This window comes from Primulina huaijiensis, chromosome 14, assembly GCF_012295235.1.
Source record: "Primulina huaijiensis isolate GDHJ02 chromosome 14, ASM1229523v2, whole genome shotgun sequence".
In the NCBI taxonomy this organism is placed as follows: Eukaryota; Viridiplantae; Streptophyta; class Magnoliopsida; order Lamiales; family Gesneriaceae; genus Primulina; species Primulina huaijiensis.
Window position 1 is genome coordinate 2,817,344 of NC_133319.1, and position 20,733 is coordinate 2,838,076.

A 20,733-nucleotide genomic window follows, 5' to 3' on the forward strand; every position below is an offset into this window, starting at 1 on the left:
TGTAGGGGTTGGTTTTGGTAGACGAGCTTGACGAGTTCAACGGCTAGACGAGTGAAGACTTGGTTCCTGGGGAGGATTCCAACAGTCAACCGTAACGGGTGGCTCCGGTCAATCATTGATTCATTCATAAACACCTCTTTCTCCCTCATCATTTATTTAAACCGTCCATCTGGTCTCTCTCTCTCTCTCCCATCCTTGAATTTACTTCTGTGGTGTTGCTTTATATTTTCATTTTCTTGGGGAAGCTTGGTGTGTTGATGTTTTTGCTAGATTTCTTCTTCCCTCGAAACTTTTTTTGAATTTTTTTTCTTCTGTTGTTTCTGGGTTTCTCCGCAGAAGTCTCGCTGAAGGAAAATGGCTGTAAGTCTACATTTCTTGAACATGGTTTGCTGCCTGGTTGTGTTTTTGGCTGCAAAGTTTCAATCTTTTTTCTTGTTGTTGCAAGTCTAATGATGCTGATTGGTCGATAAGTTTGGACAACAATTCATGATTTTGAACTTTAATCTTGAATTATTAGGTTCTGATAAGTACTTGGATTGGATATTTATTGGGGAAAAAGTTGATTGATTGGTCCAGATTGTCCTTTTTTTTCTGTCGCACTTCATTGGGTTTTTTAACCCCTTCATTTTACTTCTTTCTTTCTGTGTTTTTTCTTGCACGTGAAAACTAAATCCTGGTTGGTTGCTTTGATCGAATTGTTCACGAATGTTGTGAAATCAACAGATCTAGTGCAGAATGTAAACAGGGAAATGATTGCAGAAAATTTAATAGATGTAAAATATAAGCATGGATAGAGAGAGGATCCTGATTCATGTTGATTTTGCTGCGGCGTCATTGGTTTACATCTTAATTGGTTATTGAAACTTGAAATGTGTAGAAAAGTTTTAATCCATTTTGGTTTAGATAAGCAATTAACTTAAACTTGGGTTCTAGTTTGGTTTTTACATCCACTTCCACATGACAGCATATTTTTTTTGATTTTTGTTTCTTGAACTGAATATCATTATGATTCAATTTTAAGTCGAAATAATAGTATAACGGGCAAAATGTTGCTTCTATGATTCTTCGTGCTGGATGTTGTGGCTGATCTTAGTCCACTGTTTTAACACAACTTTGTATTTTTTTTCTTTGTCGAGTCGAAGCTCTTAAAACAAGGGATATCTTTTGCGTCATTTTTTGGATTGTAAGTCTTGAACAACAGTTTTGTTAAATTTGAGGGGTAATGGATTATATTTAGTTCAAGAAAAGCTAGTGTTTTCTTGTTTATAAGTTAAATAAAACCTTCATTATTTTTGTTCCGCACGATGTATATGTGGTTGTGTTTTTCTTGGGTTTATCCATCTTAAAACATGAAATACAGATGTGTTAAATGGTAAATTTACGGCCTTGAAATTATATGGATGCCCGAATATCTGCCCAAAATGCATTAATAAATTAAAACACTTGTGTTCTTTGATAAATATTGTTTATTTTTCGTAAAGAGCGTGGTAGTTAGTATATTTTGTGAATGTACTACAATATTTTCTTTTCCTTGTTGGCCGGAAACATATATCTGGAGTTTCTCGTGTAAGAGCCAATTATTTGCATTTAGTAAAAGGTAATGACATTATCATTTTGTTGTGAAATCAGCGTTCAAATGTGCCAAAATTTGGAAACTGGGAAGGTGAAGACAACGTTCCTTACACAGTTTACTTTGACAAAGCAAGAAAAACCAGAGGTGGAAAGATGATCAACCCGAACGAGCCCCAGGAGAATCCTGAGATGTTTGAAAACGTCAACTCTTCTCCTGTTGCTCCTGCTAATGCTCTTGTTTCTCCATCAAGAACGAGAACTCGACCTGAGGAGCCTGTTGTGAAGGGGGCAGGTGAAGACATAGGTTTCAGGCAGTCCGGTAATCCTCCAGCTCAAAATGAAAATACGAGTCAAAAAGCTGCTAGTGAATCAAATTACGGTGCCCGTAAACCGAAGGCAACTCGATCCCCAAGGCCTAGTGCAGGATCTGAGCAAAGCTTTGAACGATCACCACTTCATTCTCATCAGCAGGCAAAAGTAGGGGGGAGAGTTGGCGGATCTCAGGGCTGGGAAGGAAGGAACTATGAGGGTAGTCAAGGTACCACTGGAAAATCGCGTATGAGACAAGCTAATCTTGGAGATGACAGTGTAAGTTGTCACGTTGATTATCTTGAGCTTTTTTTATTCCATATATGTTGCTAGTAGTAAAAAGTATATATTTGGAGCGAAATGTGAGATTATGAAGATTATGTTCTGGAATCAAAGATCTAACAGATATATTAGCATATTACCTTTGAAGAACCATTTTCTTATTTTCATTTTACCATCAAATAGAACTCGCATTTTGTGAAAGGCTGTGGTTCTTATTCCCTGGCTAATACCAAATCATGCTTACCAAACAATTTGACCGGCTGGATCTTTCTAATTGTGTGCATTGCAATTGGCAGCCTGATAAAGCCGCAGCAGTTCCAAAATTTGGTAATTGGGAGACTGATCCTCAGTCCGCAGAAAATTTTACCGATATATTCCAGAAAGTTCGGGATGAAAGGAATGCAGGGCCTGGAAACGTGTCGACCACACCTAGACATTCTTCTCATCCAACACGCAGTCAACCATCCAATCAACCAAAGGTTGGTTATCCAATACCTGCTTCCAGCATCATTTAACTCGTCATTCTATTGACTCTTGAATGTTTCCAAGTACTGATTCAGCTGTCTTTAATGCAGAAATGCTGCTGCCCTTGGTGGTAAAACTAGATGATTCATCGTTTTCTGTGAGAGTTCGAGCTATGCTAAAGGTGTAAATTAGCTCGGAAAGGCTATTACGATGCAAAGATAGTGGCATTATTTCAGTTACAACTAGTGTGCTTCTTTTGGACAATAAACTAGAGGTCTTTGTAGATCGCTTCTTCTTCTTGTTCTTATTATTCTTCTTCTTTGTTGTCGTCTCTGCTCTCTAGTGATTACTTGTACTGTGCTCTTCTCCCCTTGTATACTCTAGCTGAAAAGAGAGAGATCAACCGTTGTTAGGTAGATTCTTTCATTCCAATTTTCAATTTGTTTGCTTTGACAAACTATGTTGAATCTTCATCAAGTCTGGTTTACTTTGTGAGCTTGCGTTGCATTCTTGAGTTGTAGAAGATGCACTCCCTATATTTTTTTTTATTAACTTTCTGATTCAAATTTAATATATTTTTGTTTGAGCTCTACCAGTACTCAGCTGAAGTACATGTGTTTTTGTGGTCACTTTAGTTACCATTGATGTTTTCAATATCGCAATGGAATATTTAGTAGTTTCTCCAACCGATATTTTTTAATGTGTGAACTGTTACATTAATCCATGTTTTTTTTTTATTTATTGAAAACTATGATTTATTATAATATTAGAGTAAATTACAAGAAAAGCGATGAGCAATCCGCAAAACACCTCATAATTTAGGGGGGAAAAACGATAACTACACTATCGTCACTAACTAAATTCGAGATTAGCAGATGGTTAATCGATGTCGTCGTTGGATTGATGGACTTGATTTGATTTAGTTAGAAAGTTTGATTTTGAAAAATGATTTTAGTTATGAATTTGAAATGATATCTAAAATGGACGTGTTTAAAATAAAAATTTACGTAATATTTTATTTTTATTTCTATCATTTTTTTAAAAAAAATTATAATTTAAATATAATTAGCATATAGTTTATTTTTTTCTTATTATGATTACATATAAGGCCTCATGTTAAAAGTGTACTAACAAATTATTGAAACGAACATTGAAACTTGAAAGCATTCGTAAGGGAGGGCGTTTTGGTCTTTCCATCGACATCCAGAAACGTAGATCTCACCGCCAAAATTTGGCGGCCGTTCAAAATTCCGAAAATTCTCTGAAATTTGAAAATTGAAACGAGATGACGAAAAATGTCAATGAGATTTAAACCAATTCAAATCTTTCTCTTACGCGCTCCTACAATTGGAAAGCATCTGCACAAACTGAAGTTCAAGCATCCATGAATGCATGAATGAATCCTCACCTAGAGCTGCTTTTCAGGTACATGCCGTGAATCGATCTCTCTTCTGTACGTTGTGTTCTTCCACAGAATGAACATGAGTTATTGTTGTGTTGTTAGTTTATACGCTCCGTACTGATTGGATCTGAGTAATTCACTCAATGCCCATGTGAAATTTGAGTATTTCGACAAAATCTTTTTTGTTTGTCCCGGAAAAGATTTGATTTTTTGGTGGGATTTGGGCTGGGAAAGTATGGTGAGGGAGCAAGGCATTGAGTCGTTTTACAAGAGGTTAAAGGAATCGGCATTAGCCTCTGCTTCCTCCGCGCCTGTGCTAATTTTCCCCTCGACTTCAGATGTAGATTCACTGTGTTCTTTGAAGATCATGTGTCACGTTCTGGAATCAGATTCAATTAGGTATGCGTGTTATCCGGTTTCGAGTTTCAAGGAAATTCACAAGTATGCTGGACATAATTTGAGTTATTCGTCAGATGATCCCGTGACCATTTTGTTGATAAACTGGGGTTGCCATAGGGATCTTAGAAGGGTTCTTGAAGTTCGACCATTAGCTCGTGTTTTTGTAGTAGACAGTCATAGGCCTATACATTTACACAATTTAAGCGATCAAAATGATTCTGTGGTGGTGCTTTACACGAAAGATGATGAGCTACAAGCTGACTTAGCTTATGAATTTGATGTATCGGCTCTGGCTAACGCTAGTGAATTGGATAGTGACGACGAAGTTGAGGATGATTTGGACAGCGAGAATGAAAATGAAAGCGACAGCGAGGGGGAGGGTGGGGGCAGGAACAGAAAGAAAAGGAGAGTTTCCCAAGAAAACACGGATGACCCAGTTAAGCTTTTTCGAAAGTTGAAGAGAGAGTACTATTTTATGGGAACTTTCCATGGGAAGCCATCAGGGTGTTTGATGTATGATCTCTCACACTCATTGAGAAAGAACACAACTCAGTTGCTTTGGTTGGCCTGTGTGGCTTTGACTGACCAATTTGTACACGAGAGGTTAACAGATGAAAGATACCAGGCCGGGGTGATGGAGCTTGAGCAACACATAAACAGCTCAGGAAATTTGGATGCTGTTACATCAATCACTCTCAAGGATGGTACAAAGGTTGTGGCGCCTGATTTCTCTAGAATTGCTTATGAGGATGAGCCAAGGCTGATGTTATTACAAGAATGGAACTTATTTGATTCAATGCTATGCTCTTCCTACATAGCTACTAAGTTGAAAACTTGGAGTGACAATGGATTGAAAAAGATGCAGCTTCTTTTAGCTCGGATGGGGTTTGCACGGGAGGAGTGCAAACAGAAGTTTCAGTACATGAGCGTAGAGATAAAACACAAAATGAAGGATATGTTTGAACAGTATCTACCAGAGTTTGGGCTCACTGATTTTTATTTCCGAGGTTTCTTACTATTTCATGGGTATAGCTCGAAAGTTTCAGCTGCAGATGTTGTGTATGGGGTGACAGCTCTTTTAGAGTCATCGGTTGAAGCAGATGGCTCCTCTGGTTCCAAGCAATTTGGGGTAGCTTATGATGCCCTGTCCTTGAGCAATCTCGACAAGCTTGAAACAGGAATGCGGCATGCTATTAAGGTGCAAAGGGCGGTTCTTAGGCAAGGGAGCTCAGCCATAACGAAGAAAGGTTCGATAAGAAGTGGAAGTAAGTTCCGGTGGGTGAAGCTCGAAGAGTGTGCGGATACGAAGCTCCTGTGCTTCCCTCAATCCTTGACAAAATTTGGGTACTTTCTGATGGATGCTTTACGCGAGAAGGGAGCAAGAATGAAGCCTTTGATATGCATTTGCTACACGCAAGACCATAAGGTCTTAATCGTTGGTATCTGCGGGAAACCACGGCTAGGAGCAGTTCAAGGAAATGCGTTTGGAATTGCTTTCAGAAGTGCTGCTGAGGAGACGGGAGCTGAGTATTTTCATGAGCTATTCGAGTCATCCTGGATAGTTTTGGAGGCAGGCGCAATAAATCGATTCATGATTAGATTGACAAAAAACCTTTTGTGACGAGCTTTCTTAATCTATTTGTGGTTTTATTTTTCCTTTCAACTTCTATTCTGTTATTCACTGATAGATGTCTGTTGTGTTACTTATACATTTATTAAATGGCACCTTTACTCAGATGGCGCTTTTTTCGTGGTCTGGTTCAGTTGTATGGCATCCATTGACATGCATTTTTATATTGGATTTATATAGATATTACGGTCTCCCATAATGCCTGATCAAGCAAAGTTTTTGTTTGTGTGTGTCTTATATGTAGTACATAGGTAAATGCTTTCTGTGTAAAAAACTAGTGTTTAGTAATATTTTGCTGTAATTTTGTCAGATTAATAAGGAGTTGTGAGTTAATATATAGTATGTATATAAATTTGTCCTTTTTCAAATGTCATTTGTCAATCACAGGCAATCAAACCAAATTGACTCTCAATAGCCAAAATTAGAGTTCAAGTTTATTTGAGTATTATTTCATGAGCTGCAACACGATTTTGAGTTCAACCCGAATGTTATGGCTTTACTTGAACAAAAGCCCTCGAATTTTTTATTTTTTATTTATCAATAATTTCAAATTATCGAACTGAGGTTTCATACAAATTAAATGGAACTTAAATAAATTTTGATTTGAGTTTGAATTTATCAAACTTCAAGTTGATTTATATGTTTAACGCGATGTGAACTTTTAGATGTTTATTGTTATTATTAATATACATTCATGGATGCTTAATAATATATAAAAATATATAATAATGATGATAGCTGGAACATTGATATAATAATTATTAACAATTTGTTGAATGGATAATGACTATAATACGATTAATTATTTTCAGGGAGACTTGTTTTTAAATTCTCAATAGCATAGTTAGACGTGTATTTAGTCTCCAAAATTTTCTCTGCAGTCCATGATTTGCACAAAAATGTTTCAGCACTCCTATTTTTCCCGATAAAATTCGGTATAAAACATTGAAATTTTGGAACATATATATGATATTGCAAAAGAAATTGGTTTAAATATGATACATAATATAAAATTTTGAGTATAAAATTAGAATAACTACGTTAATATCAACACTTATCACACTTGTGTGTGCTCAAATATTATATATTACTATCCGATCTGAAAGAGTTTATAATTAAATATCATATATCAGACACATATTTAATGTTTTGTATCAATTTTCATGTGAAAAAATGTGTCAATAATAACAAAATTTGTTATATATGTTTGATTACTCAAAAATCATATATTAGTGACAAATCTAAAATATTTAATACTCAAATATCATATAATAGTACCAGATTTTCAAGGTTTTATGCCAAATTTTCATCCGAAAAGACTTGTCATTAATATCAAAATTTTTTATACATGTTTAAGTACTCAAAAATCTTATATTAATGTCATATTTAAAACATTTAATTCAATATCATATATCTACTCGATATTTCCATTGTTTTTTTACCGAATTTTATCCGAAAAACACACGTAGCCTTAGGAAATACATAAATATTTTTTGGATTAGTCATAAATTGTAGGAAAAAATAGATCTATCAAAAACTGAACGCACGTTCAAAAATGAGAATTTATGTAATTTGCTCATATTTTTATTTAATTTATTTATATATTAAAATTATATACTTAAAATTTAAATATTTATTTGTCTACAAGGGACCCGGCCCAGCGTTGGCAACTTGGCTCGCCCACCCGTCACCCATGACGCACCCCCGCCCCGGGTAGTAATAAAGTCGGCGATGTCCGTAAGGTTGAACTTACCTTTCTTTCGCCTTTACGTATTACTGCTAAACAAATCTTTTCGAACTTTTGTCACAATCTCAATAAATTAGAACTCATACCTTGGAATTTCCTCCATTTGCTCTCGTAAAATCAGGTTAGATTTCCCCTTCTCGATTTTATTTTGGATTTAATCGTGAAAAAAGTTGTGCTCCTTTTGTTGTTCATTAGCAGTCGCTTTACGTGTGATCGGATAAATGTTGGATTTGTAAGTTCATCGTTGCAAGTGTTGGTTTCTTTACCGATCGTTTTGTGCTTTTTCGGTGTGATTAATAGTCGGCAATGGGTGCCATGGATGTCGAGGTTTTATGGAATCCGTAATTTTCCATTTTTTTCATTACTTTCCGACCTTATGTGTTTTTCAATGTCGGTTTAATCAGTCCTTTTTTTTCGTTTTCCTTTTGTTTTTGCTTTAGATTCGAAATTTTTGCGAGTTCGATGAATCCCTTTGTAATTTTTGTAGTTTGATAAGAGAAAGCTCCTGTTTTTTGGATGGCTCGCTTTGGGCGCGACCATTATTTTTGCGAGAAATGGAATTTTTTTAAAGAAAATTGAACTCTTTTTTAATGTTTATGGGGAGAGATTGGACGACAAAATTTTGTGCCAGTGTTCATTTTCTATGTAACTTGTGATTTGTGCATGTATTAAAATAGATAAGTTTAGACTTGGTTAAAGTTGAATCATTTTAATTTGCACGAGTTTTGAACCTGAAGTTATGTCGAGCTGAAAAGTGAGAATTGTTTATAAACATTAAATCTGAAGGATACGAGGCTGATGAATTTAGGGTTGTGAGTTTGGAGGTGTTAAGTTGCTGTTTGTCTTTGTGTTTCACGGTCTAGCATTAGATTTACTTTGTAATATATATCATTTTGCCGATTCATTCATTATCAGTTCCTATCTGTTAAAATTTCCTTCCTTCAAATCAAAACATTTTGTGGATACTTCAATAATTTGATTTAAGTTGGTGCCATAGATGACTTTTAGGAGATTTGAGTGCTTGGATTAGGTATAACATGAGCAGCCAGGATCGAGTCAGGAGGTATACAAGGGGTAGACGGAGGAAGCCAATGTTGGATGTCGATCTTAATGTTGTGCCCCAAATGCCATGTGGTCAGGAGGGGACTTCAAATCACGCAAGTTCTCAGGACAGGCAGGAAGGAAACCCACCACTGACTGCAGCAATTGACCTGGATGCATATGATGATGATGTTATCATATCTTCCCCAAGGGCTTTTGCAGAAGTATAGCATATATTTTACCACCACTTTTTATTCTTCTTCTTTGTCATTGTTGTCTTCATTTGCTCTTCTAGTAGTTAGTTGAATTTTTTCTTGCATGCATTTGTATAATCAGGCAGTAACTATGTGATAATTTTATTCCAGGCTAAAAACAATTCGAGAAGAAATCATGGACATACTGTTGTGGTTGATCTTGAATCTGGTAAATTTATTTGCGGTGTTTTCAACTTTATTAAAATGTCTATCTTGTTCCGATTTTGGAGGTCCTGCAAGGGCTAGCTTATATTGCAAATTTGTGGATGAACATTCCTCCTTTGACATGAGGCGTAATGTTGTTTCTGAACATCCCCATTCCTTAATGATGATTATGTTAATTATGGACTCAAAAAGATGTGCACAACACGTATTGCATAAACAGTTGTTTCCATGGAAAACGGAGAAATTTGAGAAGAATGATGGAAAAGGAAAACATAGATGAAAACAATGATTGTTGAAAATCTTTTGGGAAACTTGGATATTTTTTTTATGTACTAGGTAGTAGGTAGATATAGTGGAATGTTGCCTCGAATTTACATAAATTTATAGATTCAATCCAGATCTGATAATAGCTTTAATTAATATCGAGGACTTCAATTTAGGGATGGAATGTGAACTTTTTTTCGTTATTCAGTTAAGATAGATGTTGAGCAAGTGGATATGAGATATGGGTCACATTTCACAAACATGTGGTTTTACCATTTTCAAGATGGATGATGAATTTTTCATGTCATTTCCTGGTCAACATTTTCCTTCCAAATTCTTTTCCCCTGTTTCTTATTTTTGGCTTTATGTGATTAACTTTTTTTTATAAAAACAAGGGATCACCTATGTAAATTAGTGAATTCAAGTCAAATTTGTCAAATCGTATCATAAATGGTTATATGCAATTCATGCTCATCTACTTCAATCCTGCTTGATTTTATTGCCGTTGCACTCTGCACGCTTGTCCCTTGTGGAGGAAATCAGAGTATGTTTTGTTGCTCAATAACTTTTAAATTCTTAGATTTGAAAATATTTTCTAAGATTTTAGTGCAATAAAAAGAAATAGAAAAATTGATTTTCCTTTGAGTTCTTTAAAATAAACCAATCTTTAACGTTCAAGTGTGCTCTTTTAGGATCAAGCGCTTACCATTAGGCCAAAAGCTATAGCTGTTTGCCAAGACACAACTTTATTTCCTTATTTCCTTACCCTTTCCCTACCGTCGGCTCTGTCTCCAGCAAAGACAATATTACTCGTTAAGATCTGGTGTCACTCTTTTACGGTCCACTTAGCCAACCAGATCAAGCGGATCAACGTTAGCAGCTTGACGCATGAGAAATTCTCAGGAGGTCACCCATCCCAGTAACACTCTCAATCATGCACACTGAACCCAACATTCCTCCCAAGAAGAGAAATATGCGTCTTGGGAGACTTGAACCTATGACCTCGCTCCGATCCTAACAATTTGTATCAGAGCCAAAGTCACGAGTTCGATTCTCATTGATTGCAAGGAGTGCAATTATTTGGAGGGAGATTGTTGGATGCAATAATTGTCCCTACTTGGTAGAACGATCTAACCGTGGTGTTTGAGTTGCTATGCATTTTAAAAGATTTTAAAAGCGCTCGGTCCTATTACTCTTATATAACTTTATAATTTGGAAAAGTGACGTCTGTGAATGCTGTGTAAGGATTTATTATCTTTGCCACGTAATTAACTTGTTCATTATTAGATTGCTTGGAGATTAGAACCACCCGTTTTCTAGTTATTCTCCATTCTAGATCATCTGAGGCATTGTTGCATGTGGTAGTTTTTACATTAGTGCAGGATCTTCTTTTCGATTTTATTTTTGCTCTTACTAGTCGAAGTGATATAATAATGTCAATGGTTTAAAAGAAGTTGCAAGCTGAGACATGTTAACCAGAAATAAAATACTTGCTTTTTTAATTTTGGTAATGTCCCCCTGCTTCAAGGATGTCTATTCTTGGTCAATTGTTCGGAATCTGAAGTTAATTAGGCCTGTTTATGCTTCACACTTCTGATGTTATACTGTTGGCTTTAGTGATCCTGTGGTTTCTTCTTCTTTCTCCAATTTTCAAATGTGAGGAAACAATGTGCTAAGTAAGTAACAATTGTTTCAGAAGAAAGGCCATCTCGCAACAAGCGTGCAAGGTTTCCTACGAGCCAAACAATTTGCGATTTCTACATAAATCTAGAAGGCAGTAGCAATTCCAATTCCATGGTAACATATTTTTGCATCTGCCAATTTTAGTGATTTAAGTTTTTCTTGTTTGTTCATATCAACATATATCAGCTATAATTATTCATGTGATTGATATCTTCTTTGAATTCATTGCATACTTCCATTAACTCTAATGAACGTTGGACTACTTAGCTTTTGACCAGCCGATTTGTCCGCATGGCATACGTCCAGTTCCTGTGCGGTTGGTATTTTTTTTTTATAACAACTGCTCCCCGTAGCTCTGGATGAATTCATGTTTGTTTGATATTGGTCTTTGCTAATAAGCTCTGTATGTTTAGCTTTGTGCATGGTGTTTTCTTCTTGCTAAGATGACTGTAATTTTAAACTTCTAGTTTGCTGAGTTGAACTCCGTAAGCTACTTTGGTATTCTTGTCTCTTATGTTTCCTCTTCCTGGGAGGTTTTCGTGTTGAAATCTATATCTTATGTTGCCTGCCGATGTTTGTGAACTTCAGAGAAACAGAGGACAGAGAGCGACAGTGACGCCGCCGCCACCAAAGGAGCCTACATTTAGTTGTCCAGTTTGCATGGGCACATTGGTTGAGGAGACGTCCACCAAGTGTGGTCACATTTTTTGCAAAGCATGCATCAAAGCTGCCATAGCTGCTCAGGGCAAATGTCCTACCTGTAGGAGGAAAATCACTATGAAAGACATGATTAGAATTTATCTTCCCGCCACAAATAGTACTTAAGGTCGGTCCGTCTGTCTCTTTATCTGTATGCTCGCTTGTTATTCAGTGACTTTTGGGCTGCGGGTTGGGGGTGGGCTAAGGGAATGACCGATAAAAGGCATCATTAGATTTTTAAGATTAGTCGGCCTCTTGTATGTTACGTTAATTCCTGAAGTTGATTTTTGTCTTATTTTCATTAAAGAAATAACAAGCTATATGTTTGGTGCTGTAGAAGTTTCACAGATACTACAAACAATTGATTTAGGGGCCAATGTCTTTATGTTAGATCAATTTGTTATGGACTTCTATATTCGGGTATTGAAACTGGCTTAAGTTGTTACATTTGTGACGGTTCTTACTGTTGAAAGAACTCAACATATCAAGTCTTTGGTGAACGGAGTCAAATTCGAGATTTTTATATTACACGGTTGCTCTGGATTTATGTGTTGCCTTCCATCACATGCAGATTTAATGGTTCGAATAGGAAAGTGCAAGTTTTTCCTGGAAACGGTCGCCGATGATGCATATATGGAAGAATTATTTTGCGAAGACAGTGGAGATATTATTTTTCCATTTTATGTATTATATCATTACTATCGAAGCATATTTAACTTCAGATTCTTGAACCTTTGATTAAAGTGGACAGTGGATAATTGCACTCTGTATTTGTCCAAATTGCTCGGCGGCGAGTCTAAACGGGTAAATCATATGTTTGGAGTCAACTATGTGATTTAAGTATGGGGAATCGGGAATGGCAATCTTGTGAAAATGTCATGGTTTTCCATGATTTAGTCGTATATACATAAATTTTCATTTAAAATATCATCTGAGGGGTTGGTCAGCAAGAACTCATGAGGATATAAATGTATTGAAGTTTTATAAGTCAGTGAGAGTGAAATTTAATTATTTCAAAATCAATTAATAAATTTATCATATAAAATAAAATATTCACTTTGTTACTTTGGATTTTTTTTTTGTTAAAAATGAAATAATAAATTTTGGACATAAAATACAAAAATTGGTGGCTTATGGATATGAAATATCTGACTAGACTTTTGATTATTTATGTATTTATATGTTATAATCTACACTACATTATTTGTGTGTAATATATTAACAATAATTACCCTAATTTTGCAACACATGGATTTTTTTTTAACACCAAATGTACGACAAAAAGTCATTTCCATAATTTGGAATCTATATGTTTTATTCAATGACAAAAACTTGTGTGAAACGATCTCACGGGTCGTATTTTGTGAGACGGATCTTTTATTTGGGTCCTCCATGAAAAAATATTATTTTTATGCTAAGAGTATTACTTTTTATTGTGAATATCGGTGAGATTGACTCGTCTCACAGATAAAGATTCGTGCGACCGTCTCACAAAATACCTACTCTTTATCAATATCGAGGTCAAAGTGTACTAAAACTATATTTGTTACTTTTAAAACAATATAGTATATCAGTACACATGTTTTTTATGATAAATTTAACTTATCAAATAAAGTTACTGCAGATTTTGGTTCATTCATTTGGTGTAAAGGAAGGATTTTTCTTTGTTAGCGTATAAAATATAAAGACCTTGCAGCTGATCATAACATTGGAACCCACTCTTGCCTCTTCTATTTGTTTATATTTATATGATATAATAATTGCTTCAAACCATTGTGCATACATAAATTGAAAATTGACAACCTATATACAATGGAGAACAACTCAATGATGTAATTATGCTGCTAAACAAAACATAGCAATATACTTTTTCAAGCAAATTTCTATATGATCTGCAGGGTAGAGGTGTGCATATATGTATGCAAGAATTGAGTTATTCCAGAGGCAAGTACGCTAATGCCTTTGCAGTGGAAAAAATAGAATAAGTCAAGGAACCAATGAGTCATCTTCTGATGCAGAAAAAACGCTGTGCGCTTGCTCGCCTTCTGAATCATTGTTTTGGTGTTTTCTTTGTGAACCATGGCCGGTTCGCCTCTGAACCTCTGAAAGTTTGAAAAAGAATTCATTTGTCAAGTTAATATCACCCGTGAACCATTTGAGAAATTCTACAAGGCTGGCTTACTCTTGAAAGAAATTGCAGAACGAGTCATGGCTAAAAATTCTTCCCACTTGAATTTCTTGAGTTCCCGCTTCTCTTCCTCCGAGAGTTCGAAGTTTGGCTCCCTCCCACACATAAATGCAGCCCTAAAAGTTCATGAAGATGTATTCTTATATCTATAGGGTCCTAATAGAGAGTAGAATTAAGTGGAGACTTCAAATTATATTACAGTTTGGGACCGGTTTCTAGTTACTGTTGAATGTTCTAGAGGATCGGAGATTGTGATATTACAAACCTGTCGTACAATCGAGCAGCCTCTTCTTGAGATCCAACAGTCCCCAAATGTATTTGTTTCTTGTCAACTTTAATAGCAGCTTGCCATTTAGCATTCTTAAAATAAACACCTCTCATGATACACGGTTCTTGATTCTCGACATGTTTTCTCCTGTGCCTTTTTCTGCGTTTGATCTCTGGCATTGAAGCAACAGAGGACAAATTTAACAAAATGGGCTGTAAATATTGGAAAGAATTGGTCAAATCATTGAATGAGAATGACACCAAATTACGTATCAGACAATGTGAGTAGAAAAGAATGACACTGGTAATTTATAGATTGAATAAGAATATTCTATCTATAAAAAGCTCGACTATGGCTATCATCAAATCTTAAAAATACTTTTATTTTTTAAAAATATCAAGTAGAATTGGTCAAAATCGTTGCATGACAACACACAGGAACCACAACTTAACAAAAACGGACCAGGGAATTGCTGAAAGATGTTGTCTTCTTGTAGAATGGAAGAAGATGCCTTTGATGAACCAGTCCCATCATCCAAGGTAGATTCCTAATCGGTGCCAAAAATAAGAAATTGTCTGATTTCGAATACAAAGTGGATGATTTAAATATAAAGCACAACAGCATCTTCGAACAACTGTTAAAACAATTAACAAAACGCAATAAAACAAAATAAGAAATTACAAAAGCAAAAGCTCCAATCTTTGAATGCCCAAACAACTTAAATATTCATTTAAAAACCAAAATATGACAAAAAATTATATCACTCGTGTGTTAGCCCAGATGAAGTAACATTCTCATATTCAGTTCATACTAATTAATCATGTCAAATAATATATTGGAAATCACATACATAGAAGTGCAATATGCACGTTGAACTGCGTTCTTACTTCTTTTGGCAAGTCATTATTGGTTAAAAGGAAAGGATGAACACTGTCTGGTCTTTCACTCCCCACACCAGTTTCGGGAGTATGCCCATGCTCAAAAGCTCTGGGAAGTGGGGCAAAGACGGGATTCCTCCCTAGAGAATCATGCATCGAGTAAGTACTCATGCTAAAAGGTTTTGAATAGGCTGGCCATAGTACTTCAAAAATTTAAAAGAATTAATAGCATGAAATACCAGAAGACAATGCTAATAGTCTCCGTCTTCTGATGCTGACCATGGCTGTAGGCTGTCCTCCTAAAAGACCCGACGATGACGGAGTTAACGGGACCTCATTTTGTTGGGGACAGTGAAAATAGAGAACATAATTACGAGTAACAAAGAATTGCAATTAAATTAAGATGAGTTCATATTGTCGACGGTTGAGTTATGCAAGACAAAAAAAATGACAAACACGAGGAATCCGAATGCATAATTGCCCAGACCTCCCTTATACAAATGATAACAAGAAACAAAGTTCTGTGCTTCCTTAAAATAGATCAATAAAACTTTGAAAAAACATGGTGCTTTCTGCTACATGAACTAATACAAAATTCTTGATAACTTCAAGGCAAACCTAAAACTGGTAGAAGGATAACCAACACAAAAGAATCATAATGAAGTAAGACATACATTGAAGCCAAATCTATTATTTACTACGAATCACAAGTCAATCCTACCATCCACCATCTTCCAGGAAGACAAGAAAATGTGAAATTTTCACTCAGTTTCCCAGTCATTCAGAAAATACAATATAATTCTCCTCTTACCATTCGTCATCAACTCATAAATCACATAACCTCGGCATTTTAGCATCGTAATTTAAAGTCAAGCTGGAGTTTTGCTTAATCGAAGTCACGGTTACAGTCAAAACATCAGCTTTCTTCTGTTTTAAGAACTCGATCCCCAAAATTGCCATTATCTTGTAATTAAACTTTGCTATATCCTCTCCGTCTTTTGCTGTTCTTAATTCATCCGATATGAAGATTTGAATTTGATTTCGAATAGGGTGGGGTCTACAATCCTCACGTGGGCCTCATGCAACCTTCAGTCATATACTCCGATCATGAATACGGGTATCCAGTTCCCTCAGCCGGCTTCCCGCCGCCTTGGAACAGCGGAAGCCCTGCCACAACACAAATAACCACCGGTGCCGACAAAACCCGTACAAGACTTCTCCGACAAACAAGGACCAAGATAGGAAAACGACGAAAAGCCCATGCCAACCCCCCCGAAATACACAAAATTGCCAACTTTCGAAACAAATGGCAGAGCCCATGAAGCAAATAACCAATTTGCACAGAAACTAAAAGTCAACCGATGCAGAAGAATTAGTTTATCAACATATTTTCACCAAAAAAAAAGTCCCAATAACCCATCAAGAAGCGTAGGAGTTTTTCGCAGTAAACAGTACCTGAAACTGGCCTGATGATTGAGCGTAGAAACCAAGGCGACGAGGTTTTCGTGGTTGGATTACAAAGGAAAGGTGGTGACTGCCTGACTTGTTAGAATAGCTAGAGAGAGAGAGATAGAGAGTAGTTGGTGTTTTACTCATGCATCTACCACCTTTTGTTTATGAGGACTCTTCTTAGATATTCAGTAACAATATTTTGTGAAAAATAAATAAATAAATCAGTTTAATCGAATTATATTAATTTAATAATTTTCCTCTTCTTTATGTATTAATTATTTTAAAAACTTTTTTTAAAAAAATTGGCATTATGTAATATTTTTTAAAAAAATGAACAAAATAAAAAACTGGTGGAAGGGGAAATTTTAATTTTCATAAATATTTCAAGTCAATTGGTTGGATTACATTGATATCTTACTTTGTATAATTCATTTGCATGGTTTTGACTGATTAATCTATTATCTACACACATATACAGTGTTGATACGTTGCACAATTATCGATTGTGAGGCGACGCATATTCGCAGATGCTCGTTTCTTTCATATAATATTTAAATTTTCATAAAAAAAATCACACAATTAATTTCGGGAACTTCGTCGTTAAAGCGCAAATCCACAAGCAATATTCTCCAATCCACAAATAAATGTCATCGTCTTACATGTAGTGTTGATATGTTGCACACTTATTTTTACACTTTTGTGAACATCGATGAGTTGACACTCATTATTGGGTGTACAAATTTTCTATGTTTCATCACATCTAATAAGTAAGTGTCACATCATCGATGCTCATATAAATATGTACGGTGGATATGCAATATATCAAAATTATAAATATAATTATATATATACAACTAATTTGGTAAAATCTTATTTAAAAATACAATTATACCCTAACTATATAGCTTTTATTGATGCAAAATTTTTTATTTTCCTAAAATAGTTATCTATATTTTCAAATTCAATTATATCTTTAATCTTTATCTATATATTTAAAATTTTAAATTATTATATCAATAATAATAAAAAATATATATAAAAAATCAGTTATTTGAAAAGAAAAAAAAAATTATTATATCTTGAAGCGTACAAAGTGACGTTAGTCATATACAATTAATGTTTCTAATTATTAATTGATTTAATGAAGTTTTTTTTAAAAAAAAATACAATTATATCTTAATTTTATAATTTTATTGATGATACTTTTTAAAAAAATTCCTAAAATAACCTTATTTATATAATTAAATTATACCTTTATCATACTTTCAAATGACTAGAACTTTTAATAATAAAAAAATATGTAAAATTATTAATTTAAAAATAACAAAAACTATAATGTTTGAATAATTATTCGAACTACATAAGTACCAACACGTACAAAGGGATATTAGTTATTATTAAGTGTGAGAGATTGGAGAAAATATTTTATGTGGATGATGAAGCTTTTTTGTTTTACTATCTTTATTATTTTTAAACTTAATTCATCTCATATTTCAAAGGAATAGAGATTAATAATTATTTTCCAATTATTAAAATAATTTATAACTTATAATTTTATTTTATTTTATTTTATTTATAATATATATGTTTGTTAGTAATAAATTTTTTTCCTATATGATAAAATAAAAAATATGAATTAAAAAACATATTTTTACATACTTACAATATCTGTCTAATATTTACATAATAAATTAAAAATACTTCGTGTCTCTATTTTTCTCGATATTTGCTATAAAAAATACTTACAATATTTGTCTAATATTTTAGGTTGTAAATTTTAAAGTACCAAAAACGAAATAATGCAAACAAGATAGAAATTTGATAGAAACACGTTTCAAACAGTTTGGATTTTCCCATGCTAGGCCAACGCGTTTATCGTCGATGATGTGATGTCATTTGATCGTAAACACATGATATCAACTTTCATTAAAATAAAAAAGATTCACGTGATTTAATTAAGATAAAGATAATAATCTTCGATTATTTATTTTCTAGTTTGGAAATATTTTTGCTTGTTTTACTAACAATAATGTCATAAATATTAACTTCAGACTATATTAACTGAAATAATTGTGTTATAGCAAATGTACCACACTCTCTTGACTCATGTGTTATATGGATACAAGATAAGCTTTAAAATAGAAATAACTCCAAAATTGTGTAAAATAGAGTATCAATAATTGTAGGAGTTTTATAATCCATTCATGCATGTACTATTTTTCAAAATACCACGTTTCCCTTAATTTCTTGACATTGTCCGGAAAACACGTAGTCGATTATGTGAAATAAATGTCCTACACGCTTAATGAAACATTAAACTAGAAGACAACATCTTTGATATTTTCATCACGGATGTTTGTGTACCTAGAATTGAACGTTTTTCATTATCAGAGTAGTGCAACTCAAAGTTTTTAACATAAATTTAGATTCTACAACATTTCAAACACCTCGTTTTAATTGTTCATCCGAAATAAACAATTATTGCCCTCTCAAATAAAATTATGAAGTAAAAATTAAATTTGAAATCATATATAACTCAAATGGAAACCAAAGTTTTGTGAAACTATAACAAAATGGTAATTATCATTTTGGCAAAAACTTGTGTGAGACGGTCTCACGTGTCGTATTTTGTGAGACAGATCTTTATTTGTGTCATCCATGAAATCAAGTCATTTTAATATAGTAAAGTACCTAAATTTGACAATTTAACAAACTTGATAGTTCACTCCCTATTTTCTACGAGACCATCAAAATTTTGGTTTATGATGATTATAATTATTATGTGGTTGGTTGGCAGCCGAGAGAAAGGAAGCCATACCGTCGAGACACACACGATGATTCCATAGGGGGTTGGATAAGCCGACCGCCATTTAATCGCCACGCCCGCTAACCAATTATTTCCATAGCGGGCCCATTTTTTTGTTTTTCTAAAATAATGTTTGATATTCAAAAAAATTTACTTCAAAACACTTAATAAACAATCTCCAGAAGGATTTTTCTTTGCAATTCAGAAAGAAAAATAATATTGTATGACAATTTAATAACGTGACAGAATTCTAAGAATACTATGGTATCAAAGCTCAGCCTCATCGTTATATGTTAGACTGTTCATAGTTGGACTATCTGTTAATGTTTTCATGCTCCAGTTGTTCATTATCATATCGGTTGGATATAATTTTTATGAGTTGTATTTATGGATTTGGACAAACATCCTCTCTTGAGTTAGTTTTTTAAATTGAATTATCTCTAAATTTCAATTTTATCTTATACCCTTTCAAAATATGAACATTGAAAAGTCGTGTGACAAGAAATCGAGTCCCATTTTTGTAGTGAATTATGTTCAAAGTTCAAAGTCAACCAATCCACATCTCGTGCATTTCTTATTGAGAATCCAACGACCGCAACTAAGATATAAATAATGTAATATTAACTAGGATTGAGGAAGTGACCGTAATTAGTATTTTTTCTCAATGGTTAGTCCATTGTCAACTCATTAAGTGATTTTAGTGTAATATTAACTTCAAAATAATATAATTTTTATATTATATATAATATTCATATTTAACTTATCAACTCTGAATTCTATAATACAAGAAATATTCACAGAGAAATAATATTGCATAAAATCTTCCGTGCGATTATTCATTCACTATATTATTTCTCAGTAGCACCCTTAGCTGCTCTCTATTTTTAACTTCAGTATCTGACTTGAGTGTCGGAGGGACTACGCTAAGACACCGTTTTAACCTCTTTCTAACGGTCTTATTCGTGATTTCAGGCTCAAGGTAATTTCGAAACATGCGTCTAGACGAGTGACACTAGCTGGAATCAGGGGCGGAGCCAGGATCTTGGTTCAGTGTAGGCAACAATATATTATAATTAATAAAGCAAAAAAAAAAAGCACTGATTAATGACAACTAAAAATAATATGTCATAAAGTTTGAACACAAGTTACGTAAAGCAAGTAGCATTGATAATTAATGGGAAAACGTCAGAAAAATTACGAACAACAGCGTGTACAAAATCCGAAATCAA

At 34.2% G+C, this 20,733-nt stretch overlaps 4 protein-coding genes and 1 long non-coding RNA gene across 9 annotated transcripts; 3 read left to right on the plus strand and 2 right to left on the minus strand.

Annotated features, from left to right (window-relative positions):
• Positions 1 to 33: 33 nt before the first annotated feature.
• LOC140957582 (RPM1-interacting protein 4-like) lies at positions 34 to 3,119 on the plus strand. Of its 2 annotated transcripts, none has more exons than XM_073414899.1 (4): positions 34 to 360; positions 1,630 to 2,160; positions 2,460 to 2,642; positions 2,739 to 3,119. In XM_073414899.1, exons 1-4 carry the CDS (start codon positions 355 to 357, stop codon positions 2,760 to 2,762), a joined length of 744 nt encoding a protein of 247 aa, XP_073271000.1. In that variant the 5' UTR covers positions 34 to 354; the 3' UTR covers positions 2,763 to 3,119. The 2 variants fall into 2 exon arrangements, with proteins under 2 accessions (XP_073271000.1, XP_073270999.1); XM_073414898.1 differs by lacking the exon at positions 34 to 360 and adding an exon at positions 628 to 773.
• A 718-nt stretch (positions 3,120 to 3,837) lies between these two features.
• On the plus strand, positions 3,838 to 6,232 carry LOC140956724 (uncharacterized). 2 transcript variants are annotated; one of them, XM_073413581.1, is made up of 2 exons: positions 3,838 to 4,053; positions 4,369 to 6,232. In XM_073413581.1, exon 2 carries the CDS (start codon positions 4,398 to 4,400, stop codon positions 6,048 to 6,050), a length of 1,653 nt encoding a protein of 550 aa, XP_073269682.1. In that variant the 5' UTR covers positions 3,838 to 4,053; positions 4,369 to 4,397; the 3' UTR covers positions 6,051 to 6,232. The 2 variants fall into 2 exon arrangements, with proteins under 2 accessions (XP_073269682.1, XP_073269681.1); XM_073413580.1 differs by having other exon boundaries at positions 3,838 to 6,232.
• A 1,486-nt stretch (positions 6,233 to 7,718) lies between these two features.
• On the plus strand, positions 7,719 to 12,739 carry LOC140957899 (uncharacterized). 3 transcript variants are annotated; one of them, XM_073415318.1, is made up of 6 exons: positions 7,719 to 7,927; positions 8,837 to 9,071; positions 9,213 to 9,270; positions 11,227 to 11,327; positions 11,802 to 12,039; positions 12,484 to 12,739. In XM_073415318.1, the coding sequence occupies exons 2-5, from the start codon at positions 8,844 to 8,846 to the stop codon at positions 12,036 to 12,038; spliced, it is 624 nt and encodes a 207-aa protein (XP_073271419.1). In that variant the 5' UTR covers positions 7,719 to 7,927; positions 8,837 to 8,843; the 3' UTR covers position 12,039; positions 12,484 to 12,739. The 3 variants fall into 3 exon arrangements, with proteins under 3 accessions (XP_073271419.1, XP_073271418.1, XP_073271417.1); XM_073415317.1 differs by having other exon boundaries at positions 7,734 to 7,927; positions 8,804 to 9,071; XM_073415316.1 differs by having other exon boundaries at positions 7,742 to 7,927; positions 8,815 to 9,071.
• Positions 9,600 to 11,220, minus strand: LOC140957900 (uncharacterized). The gene is made up of 2 exons (XR_012171711.1): positions 10,724 to 11,220; positions 9,600 to 10,213 (listed from the first exon to the last, which is right to left on the minus strand). It is a non-coding gene; the product is annotated as an uncharacterized lncRNA (long non-coding RNA).
• Positions 12,740 to 13,624: 885 nt separating the features above from the next.
• On the minus strand, positions 13,625 to 16,845 carry LOC140956763 (ethylene-responsive transcription factor-like protein At4g13040). Its single transcript, XM_073413625.1, has 7 exons — positions 16,702 to 16,845; positions 15,486 to 15,545; positions 15,256 to 15,386; positions 14,831 to 14,915; positions 14,366 to 14,540; positions 14,095 to 14,216; positions 13,625 to 14,014 (listed from the first exon to the last, which is right to left on the minus strand). The coding sequence occupies exons 2-7, from the start codon at positions 15,526 to 15,528 to the stop codon at positions 13,899 to 13,901; spliced, it is 672 nt and encodes a 223-aa protein (XP_073269726.1). The 5' UTR covers positions 15,529 to 15,545; positions 16,702 to 16,845; the 3' UTR covers positions 13,625 to 13,898.
• Between the last annotated feature and the right edge of the window lie 3,888 nt (positions 16,846 to 20,733).